Genomic DNA, 9,717 nt, shown 5'->3' with positions numbered 1-9,717 from the left:
GAACCCTTATGGAGCAAAATAAAAATTTGCCAAAATTGCACTTTTGACAAAAATTGAATTTTCAGACTTTTTGAAAAATCGTAGCTCTTTTATTTAAATTCGCAGAAAATTCGTTCCAACGCCATTCGAAAAAGCATAAAAAATACTACAAAATGGGTTAAAAATGGCCTCTGTAGCTCCTCCCGTTACCGAGATATTGAATTTCAAAAAGTACCTAAAAAACCTCTCTAATACCCCCCCATTCTTTCAATTTTTTTGAAAAGTGAAAAATTTTAAAGTGCTTTTTTTGTGCTTATTTCACCTAATTTAATGTTCTTTTGTATAAATATGCCCTTTGCTGTGCATTGGAACCCTTATGGAACAAAAAAAAAATTGAAAATTTTGACAAAAAATTGCATTTTTCGAATTTCTGAAAGGTTCAAAGTGGTTATTTCCTTTAATTTGAGGTCCTTTGGTATAAATATATCCTTTGCTGTGCATTAGAACCCTTATGGAGCAAAATAAAAATTTGCCAAAATTGCACTTTTGACAAAAATTGAATTTTCAGACTTTTTGAAAAATCGTAGCTCTTTTATTTAAATTCGCAGAAAATTCGTTCCAACGCCATTCGAAAAAGCATAAAAAATACTACAAAATGAGTTAAAAATGGCCTCTGTAGCTCCTCCCGTTATCGAGATATTGAATTTCAAAAAGTACCTAAAAAACCTCTCTAATACCCCCCCATTCTTTCAATTTTTTTGAAAAGTGAAAAGTTTTAAAGTGCTTTTTTTGTGCTTATTTCACCTAATTTAAGGTTCTTTTGTATAAATATGCCCTTTGCTGTGCATTGGAACCCTTATAGAGCAAAATAAAAAATTGAAAATTTCGACAAAAAATGGCATTTTTCGAATTTTTTTTGGACGCTAGAACGCGTCAAAATTCTTTTACCCTAAAATCACATATTTTGGGACACACGTCGCTTTGACCCTAAATAACTCTCTTATTTGACAAGTTACGTCAAAATATCATAGAAAACAAACGATAGAGCAGATTTCAAGCTTTCTAAAAATGTCCCCCCATCAGCTGATTGATAACACCGTTTGGACGCTAGAAGGCGTCAAATTTCCTTTACCATAATATCACATATTATATTGTAAATATTTTTCAGTCAGATTTCATGTCTCTTAATCCGGCCGAGTTCCTGGCAAAGAAATTTTACACAATTAACACAGTCAGTTAAAATGTTAAATTTTAGATCTAACTCTGTTAGTTTTTGAGATATCAAAAAACCGACTGCACCAGAGTCTTTTCCGGGACATTTTAACATAAAATGACACCGAGACGTCAACTCTAACTTGACAAATAAAAAAGTGGTATTTTTTGACAGTTCGAGGCCGCCATTTTGAATTTTGTGTCAAAATATTGACTTGCACCTCATTTTAAAGCAAATTTCACGTCACAACACTCAGGTCACAAGTAAGTAAGCCTCGTTTATTATAAAAATAAAGTAAGTAAGGTACCTATAAAGCGGCGGATGATATCTGGGGGTAATAAGGTATATTACCCGCAGATGAGATGGGCCACCGCCCTCTGTACAAGAAAGCCAAGAAGGTGCATGCCAAAAATTCCAATATGGCCGAAATATGGGATTGACAGTTTGCATTTGTTTGTATTGTGGAAATTGAGTTTTTGGATGATTAAATTAATTTTTAAGGTTTAAAGTCAAGACTTGGGATTACTTGCCAAAGTAATTGTTGTTTATATGTTTATTGTTCTAGTGAAAGTGTAGTTTGTGTTCATTTTATTGTGTTATCACTATTGTTATTGTTCCTTCATTGTTCTCTAATTTGTGGTTGGTTTTTTAACTTAAATTCTATTGCCTCTACAATATGCCGTCCACTGGTTGTTTGCCAAATTTCTAAAAGCAATTTGGTGAAAGGCCCAAAAGTGTCAGTCTTTTACTTTCCAAAAGACCCTGCTCGAACCCAACAGTGGTTGAAAGCTTTGAAGTGGAATGATTTTACTCCAACACAATACTCAGTGGTAAGTACAATATGCTTTCTCATTCAGTAAACTTATTGCCTCTTACATACATTGGTATGTGACTTATGTGAGTTACATTTTGAGGCCGCCTGCATTTTGAGAGCAACAAAGGTTTACTCTGAAGAAACAGGACAGCTTTTAGAAGTTCTATTGGCACATTTACATTTTAAAAGAAAGGTCTTGGTAATAATATAAAACCCATTTACCAGTTTTGCTTACCTAGATTCAAGGATTTCCAAATTTTCTTTGATTGAGCAGTTTTTACATTAGTTTGTTGTACTTTCCAAGACAAAGGGTTCTAACCAAACTTGCTTTGGCTGGACTTTATTGGATATAAAAAGCCATATCTATACATATCTGGATCAGGAATGAAGCGTTCTTTGATTTTTCACTCACAACTTCTAATCAACTACACGAAAAAATAAAAAAAAAAACATATTTTCTACTGCATCTCCATAGGTTTGTGTACAAAAAAAAAAATCCGATAATGCCGCCATTAAAAGTTACATTCTAGGCTTTCTTGTAAAGAAGGCGGTGGATGGGCCAATACTGCAGTAATTGCCGTCGTGTGCATGAATGTAGGAGGAGGGCGAGTCTAGTTCAGCCCCGTAAAGGGTGACACGCAAGATGCTCTTGTACGGAGAACCCTTCTCTTTTTAGAGACATGAATAAATACTTTTTTTTCGAAATCGGTCCGTTTAGGTATTACTGCAACAAACAATACACTAGGTTCACATCTGCTCGTGGAAGATGTGGCAACATAGGGCACAGTCTCAACTGACAGTCGGCGGCTAAACATTTTGAGGTTAGGAATTTAAAAAAATTTAAAAACAGCAAAAACTACATACAGAAGAAATAAAAACTTAATTTAGGGTTGTTGTTTAAGTTTATTAATTAGTGTTGCAACACTTGGTGGTAAACAAACCAATCAAACTTTGGCTTGGGAACAACCACATTCAATTTTAATTATCTGGAAAGAGCACTGGAGGTGCATTCAAAGGAGTCCTCATTAACAGCCCAATCCATAAAATTTGCAAGAAACGAAAGGCAGGCAATGTGTGTCCAATCCTGGAGACTATTAGGAAGTTCTTGCAGTTTGGAGATGATGTAGCAGTGTTTTAACTTACAACAGAATTGTTGCTGTTTTAAGAACTTGCTTTTGTGATTTAAATTGCTTATTTAGGTATTTTCTTTTGTAAATTTACTCAGCAGCATTAAATACATATCAATTTTGTTTTGTTGTGTGATTTATTTAACATGTTCAGTTCAACAATTTATTGTACCAAAGAGCAGGTAGGTAAATTATCAAATTTTATGAAGAAAACTAGACTTTTGATAAAAAATAAACTCTTCTTAAAGATTTTATTTGTATATTTCATAATGAATACAATTAAAATAGTAATTTAACCTACTATCTGATGTAAAATACTGTATTTAACAGTAGCACCATCTGTTTCTAGCCTTATAGGTAGTCGGAGAAGTATAGGCAAGGGGGGCTAATTCTGTAAAATAATGGCATTTGATCAAATTTACATATTAAGTAACATAGTTAGGTATGTCCTACCTATATCTTTCTAATGTTACCTGAAATATGTGAAATATTTCAACACTCTGCATATGGATTTTGACAACACCATTATAACCATTGCTTCAAACACCTTTCGTTCAGTCACCAGGAGTCTTTTACAGCAGCAGTTGATAATGGGACCCTTTCAAAGCATGATAAGCAAACTCCAGAAAGGTACCTACCTGAAACATAAGCTATTTAGTATTAGCAGCTCATTAAAAGGTACCTTCCTTTTTATAATATTAGGTAAATCACCTTGTCAGCATCCATGTTTCTTTGATTGAGAACCAACCACTGGCTTGAATAAACTTGGTTCTTGGGACTAAGTAAATAGGTACCTATATGCATGGGCTGTTTCATTGTGACAGTGTTTTTTATTAGAAAAGGCATCCTTTTCTGTTTTCCTTCAGAATGTTTCACTGGGCACCTTGATACCTAGTTGTAAAGTGTAGGTGGGTGGCATTTTCAAAACTCTCTTCCCGAAACATACGAACACACACACACATTATCTAGGTATCTAGTATCGCAGTAGTCACATCGAAATACTTTACGTTAAAATATTGTAAAATTTACATCAAAAATAAAACATTTCGCTTTGTTTACTATTAATTTGCCAACAATGGCGGCCGATGACGTCAAAATTCTATCGCGCTCGGAACGCATGTAATAGACAAGAAAGGCAAATGATGACGTAACCGCGACGGGAAAAAAATGGACCATACGTCTAAATACACCGCCCTCTGTACAAGAAAGCCAAGAAGGTGCATGCCAAAAATTCCAATATGGCCGAAATATGGGATTGACAGTTTGCATTTGTTTGTATTGTGGAAATTGAGTTTTTCGATGATTAAATTCATTTTTAAAGTTTAAAGTCAAGACTTGGGATTACTTGCCAAAGTAATTTTTGTTTGCTATTATATATTGTTGTTTATATGTTTGTTGTTCTAGTGAAAGTGTAGTTTGTGTTCATTTTATTGTGTTATCACTATTGTTATTGTTCCTTCATTGTTCTATAATTTGTTGTTGGTTTTTTAACTTAAATTCTATTGCCTCTACAATATGCCGTCACACTTGTTGTTTGCCAAATTGTAAAAGCAATTTGGAGAAAGGCCCAAAAGTATCCTTTCCTTTCCAAAAGACCCTGCTCGAACCCAACAGTGGTTGAAAGCTTTGAACTGGAATGATTTTACTCCAACACAATACTCAGTGGTAAGTACAATATGCTTTCTCATTCAGTAAACTTATTGCCTCTTACATACATAAGTGAGTTAAATTTTGAGGCCGCCTGCATTTTGAGAGCAACAAAGGTTTACTCTGAAGAAACAGGACAGCTTTTAGAAGTTTCATTGGCACATTTACATTTTAAAAGAAAGGTCTTGGTAATAATATAAAACCCATTTACCACTTTTGCTTACCTAGATTCAAGGATTTCCAAATTTTCTTTGATTGAGCAGTTTTTACATTAGTTTGTTGTACTTTCCAAGACAAAGGGTTCTAACCAAACTTGCTTTGGCTGGACTTTATTGGATATAAAAAGCCATATCTATACATATCTGGATCAGGAATGAAGCGTTCTTTGATTTTTCACTCACAACTTCTAATCAACTACACGAAAAAATAAAAAAAAACATATTTTCTACTGCATCTCCATAGGTTTGTGTACAAAAAAAAATCCGATAACGCCGCCATTAAAAGGACATTCTAGGCTTTCTTGTAAAGAAGGCGGTGCTAAATATCATAGAAAACAAAAAATATCCCCACATGAGTTGATTGATAACACCGTTTGGCCGATCTCGAACTAAGTGACAGCTACTGTCATTTTGACAGCTGGAGTGGATTCCCCGTCCCCAAATTAGTCGAAAATGAGTACCATCAACCCTAGTGAAATCGGACTGGTTTTGACGTTATTAGCTGTCAAAAGTGACAGATTAACAATAATGCATCTCAAGCGCGTTTTTTATCAAAACAAAACGAGTGAAGGGTGGTTTTTGACTAATTTTGGGGCGCCCAATCCATTGGTGAAATCACTTTTTTGATATCTCCACAAATCGCCAGTGTCTCGAATTGAGTGACAGTTACTGTCATTTTGACAGCTGGAATGGATTCGCCGTCCCCAAATTAGTCGAAAATGAGTACCATCAAGCCTAGTGAAATCGGACTGGTTTTGACGTTATTAGCTGTCAAAGTGACCGGAACAAAACGTGTGTGAACTCGCGCCAGGATACAAAATTAAAAATATGCGAGCGTCTTGGATAACGGAGGCGCGAACGACAATTTGCGACGTTGCCAAGTCTCATCATATCACCCATGTTTTGAAGCAGTCTATAGTCTATGTTATGTTTTGAAATGTGATTAATAAAAATAAGTAGTTTTCACCAATATCATCGAATAATCTAATATAGAAGTGTGCAGCTATAAAAGGAATATGTTGATTTAAAATGGTAGGAGCGGGTATGGCAACGCCGCGGTAATTAGTAATTTCATGTTTACGTTTTGTGGTGGATTGCCAAAGATGGGAGAGAGAAAAATATGGTGTTTGAGTGACTTATCATTTTCTGTAAATTTTAGATTTCCTGCAAATCCAGAAATTGGAAAAGGCTCTGGTTGGCACTTTTGGGTCTTGATGAAAATCCTGTAATAGGGAAAAGAGAGGCTTCTGGCAACTTTCAAAGTGTCTTAAAAGGTTTCAGGACTTTCTGTAACATTCTAATCTCTATTAGCAGCTTCTGGTAAGTTAAAATGTCCATTAGAATGTTTCAAACGCCTGTGGCACTTTCAAAACAATTTTCAGAGGCTTCTGTCACATTCAAATCTCTATTTAATGTTTTTGGTACATTAAAATGTCCATCAGAATGTTTCAGAGGTTTCTGCCAACTTTAGAAGACTCTTAATAGCTTTCGGATGCTTCTGGCACATTCTAATCACTATTTGAACCTTCTGGCACTTTGAGATGTTCCTCAGAATGTTTCAGAGGCCTCTGGCACTTTCAAATTAGTTTTGACTGGCTTCTAGCAACTTTCAATGTCTCTTGAAGGGTTTCAAGACTTTCTGGAACAATCTAATCTCTATTAGCAGCTTCTGGTAAGTTAAAATGTCCATTAGAATGTTTCAAAGGCCTCTGGCACTTTCAAAACGATTTTCAGATGTTTCTGTCACATTCAAATCTCTATTTAATGTTTTTGGCAGATTAACATGTTCATTAGAATGTTTCAGAGGTTTCTGCCAACTTTAAAAGACTCTTAAAAGGTTTCAGATGCTTCTCTCACATTCAAATCGCTATTAGAACCTTTTGGCAGTTTGAGATGTCCATCAGAATGTGTCTAGAGACCTCTGGCAACTTTAGAACACTCTTAAAAGGGTTTCAGAGGCTTCTATCACATTCAAATCTCTATTTAATGTTTTTGGCACATTAAAATGTCCATTAGAATGTTTCAGAAGCTTGGGGCAACTTTCAAAATCTCTTAGAAGCTTTCAGATGCTTCTGGCACATTCTAATGGCTATTAGAACCTTCTGGCACTTTGAGATGTTCCTCAGAATGTTTCAGAGGTCTCTGGCACTTTCAAAATAGTCAATTTTTGTGATGTGTTTTTTTTGTACTTATTTCACTTAATTTAAGGTCCTTAATTAAGAAAAATGAAAAATTTTAAAGTGCTTTTTTTGTACTTATTTCACATAATTTAAGGTTGTTTGGTATAAATATGCCCTTTGCTGTGCATTGGAACCCTCCTGGAGCAAAATAAAAATTGCCAAAATTGCACTTTTTGCAAAATTGATTTTTTTTTCAATTTTTGAATGATTGTAACTTGTTTATTTGAACTCTTATAGATTTCGCTAGAACGCCATTAGAAAGAGGATAAAAAATACTACAAATTGAGCCAAAACTGGACTCTCTAGCTTTTCAGGTTACCGAGATATTGAATTTCAAAAAGTAGTAAAAAAAGACCCCTAATACCCCCTCATTCTTTCAATTTGTTCAAGTGCTTTTTTTGTACTTATTTCACCTAATTTAAGGTCGTTTAGTATAAATATGCCCTTTGCTGTGCATTGGAACCCTCCTGGAGCAACATTTTTTTATCTCGGCTGCCCGCCGTATATTGGCAAATTTACTGCACTGGAAAATAGTGTGGTGCGGTGTGTCAGTTTCCGCGCAGTACCAGCACACCTCTGTCTCCAACTTTCCAATCCTGAACAAATACGTGCTGAAAACTCCGTGTCCCGTCATTGCTGGCGTGGTATAGTAGTTTACCCCCTTGTCAGATTTTCTATGTCTCCATTGCTCCAGATCCTTAATAAACACTTTAGTCCATCCTTCATATGTATTCCATATAGCTTGCCATGACTGTAATAGCTCATGATTTGCTCGGTGCTTCACATCTGCGCTCTGAGCAAAAGTCGAAACGCGATTTTTTAAAGTCAGTGCCACGGGTGAAACGTCAGCAAGTACTAAAATTGCCGTTATAGGAGCCGTGCGGTACGCGGCCATGATGAGGAGTGCCATTTTCCTGGTCCCTTTTTCTAAAAGATGTTCGTATTTCTTATATTGGATTGCCTCATTCCATACGGGCGCCTAACCTAACCTAACCTAATTTAAGGTCCTTTGGCATAAATATGCCCTTTGCTGTGCATTGGGGCAAATTAACAATTTGCCAAAAATGCATTTTTTGTCGAAATAGCATATTTTTTGACACACGTCGCTTTCACCCTAAATTACTCCTTTATTTGATAACGTTGTTACGTTTAAATGTCATAGAAAACAAAAGATAGAGCAGATTTCAAGCTTTCTAAAAAAAACACCGTTTGGCCGCTAGAAGGCGTCAAATTTCCTTCACCATAAAATCACATATTTTTCGACACGTCGCTTTGACCCTAAATTATGATAAAATGTGACTCGGTTTTTGAGGCAGCAATAAAACACACTGTGTGTTAAGACTCTTGAACAAGAACTAACTTTATTAGGTTAAAGGTTATGGGAGATTTATGTGTAATGTGAGTTGCCTAAAATCGTAAGAGATTTGTTGTTACTTCTCAATCAAGAGAAATAAATCGATATTTTAATTGTACTTTTATTACCATATCATTTAACACAACTTAAAAAGCTATCAATGTCCTATAAGGACACTTGCCTTGAGTCCTAGCCTCAATCAGTGTGCACACAGTTTCCCTGAACGTTTTCAGGCTTTTGTCTTGCAAATCCTGGTTAAAAACCTGAAGCAATAATTCCAAGTTTAAAATAATTATTCATCTTAGTAGGAATAAGCAACTTACACCATCATAGATTATCGTGGGGACAAATCGGGGATTTACCGGTTTAGTGTCAGCCTCAGCTTGTAATTGCAGATTGGTTCCTTCTTTAGTTTGATAACAATTCGTCATTATCTCTTCATAATTCAGGCCTAGCAGTTCGATGCACTGAAAATTACGACAATTTGGTGAATTTCATTCAACATTTTGCGGTATTTCCTTACTTTTTGTCCATTTTGGTTATCGTCAATAGGCGCGTATTTAAAAACGTCCATAAAGCACCTGAGGTATTGAACCTGCAAGTCCTGGTCAGGCATTCTGCTCAAGGCACAGGACATAATCCTATTTCCCTTACATTCCTTAGAACCATGCTGGCAAGCGAATTTAGTTCCATTTTCCAGACTCTATGCAACCATTTCGAAACTATAACGTTTTTATAGCGCACTCTAGAGTTTACACTTACAGTGCTTTTTCCAAATGGTATAAACCGTATATGGACGTAATCCTTGATGTCCTCCCAACTAGGATAGAGCTGATTGATAATAAAATTGTGACTGTCCGGACACAGAGCCTCAAAATAAACGTCCACGGTCACTTTTGAGCAAGCAATTAAAGCTACTAAATTCGCGTTAATCCACAGTAAAACCCTCATGATGCTAAAAACGACTAAATTAAGGTTGTCGATTTGTGTATCTAGTTTAAAAAAATGTGCGAATTGCGAAGGTTTTGATTTTAAGTTTATACCAGTTGGACTCCAATGCTTGTTGTGCTTTTATTAGTTTAAGTGTGTTCTAAAGTCTATACAAAGTTTCTCGTTGGCTTTAAAATTGCACTTTCACTACTTAATATAATTATAAACACGGAGTGCATACGTATATGTACTTAA

General features: G+C 35.5%; 1 protein-coding gene and 2 long non-coding RNA genes across 15 annotated transcripts; 1 reads left to right on the top strand and 2 right to left on the bottom strand.

Moving 5' to 3' along the window:
• Nucleotides 1-3,352: 3,352 nt before the first annotated feature.
• LOC145735910 (uncharacterized) lies at nucleotides 3,353-4,226 on the bottom strand. The gene is made up of 3 exons (XR_014179798.1): nucleotides 3,845-4,226; nucleotides 3,587-3,771; nucleotides 3,353-3,524 (listed from the first exon to the last, which is right to left on the bottom strand). It is a non-coding gene; the product is annotated as an uncharacterized LOC145735910 (long non-coding RNA).
• On the top strand, nucleotides 3,796-7,242 carry LOC145735908 (uncharacterized). Of its 13 annotated transcripts, XR_014179795.1 has the most exons (5): nucleotides 4,386-4,798; nucleotides 5,243-6,056; nucleotides 6,158-6,318; nucleotides 6,381-6,670; nucleotides 6,793-6,932. It is a non-coding gene; the product is annotated as an uncharacterized LOC145735908 (long non-coding RNA). The 13 variants fall into 13 exon arrangements; XR_014179797.1 differs by lacking the exons at nucleotides 4,386-4,798; nucleotides 5,243-6,056 and adding an exon at nucleotides 3,796-3,811; XR_014179796.1 differs by lacking the exon at nucleotides 5,243-6,056.
• Nucleotides 7,243-8,637: 1,395 nt separating this feature from the next.
• Nucleotides 8,638-9,513, bottom strand: LOC145735902 (GILT-like protein 1). Its single transcript, XM_081990047.1, has 4 exons — nucleotides 9,295-9,513; nucleotides 9,056-9,235; nucleotides 8,856-8,999; nucleotides 8,638-8,795 (listed from the first exon to the last, which is right to left on the bottom strand). The coding sequence occupies exons 1-4, from the start codon at nucleotides 9,481-9,483 to the stop codon at nucleotides 8,679-8,681; spliced, it is 630 nt and encodes a 209-aa protein (XP_081846173.1). The 5' UTR covers nucleotides 9,484-9,513; the 3' UTR covers nucleotides 8,638-8,678.
• Between the last annotated feature and the right edge of the window lie 204 nt (nucleotides 9,514-9,717).

This window comes from Ips typographus, linkage group LG11, assembly GCF_016097725.1.
Source record: "Ips typographus isolate SLU linkage group LG11, UJ_Ityp_2.0, whole genome shotgun sequence".
In the NCBI taxonomy this organism is placed as follows: Eukaryota; Metazoa; Arthropoda; class Insecta; order Coleoptera; family Curculionidae; genus Ips; species Ips typographus.
This window is presented reverse-complemented; position numbering and strand designations above follow the sequence as displayed.

What these genes read in the sequence shown, in the direction of transcription:
- LOC145735902 (XM_081990047.1), bottom strand. Translation starts at nt 9,483, where the DNA reads ATGAGGGTTTTACTGTGGATTAACGCGAATTTAGTAGCTTTAATTGCT. An exon ending in TACCATTTGGAAAAAGCACT is followed by an intron (nt 9,236 to 9,294) that starts GTAAGTGTAAAC and finishes ATGGTTGCATAG; the next exon opens with AGTCTGGAAAATGGAACTAA. An exon ending in ATAACCAAAATGGACAAAAA is followed by an intron (nt 9,000 to 9,055) that starts GTAAGGAAATAC and finishes CGTAATTTTCAG; the next exon opens with TGCATCGAACTGCTAGGCCT.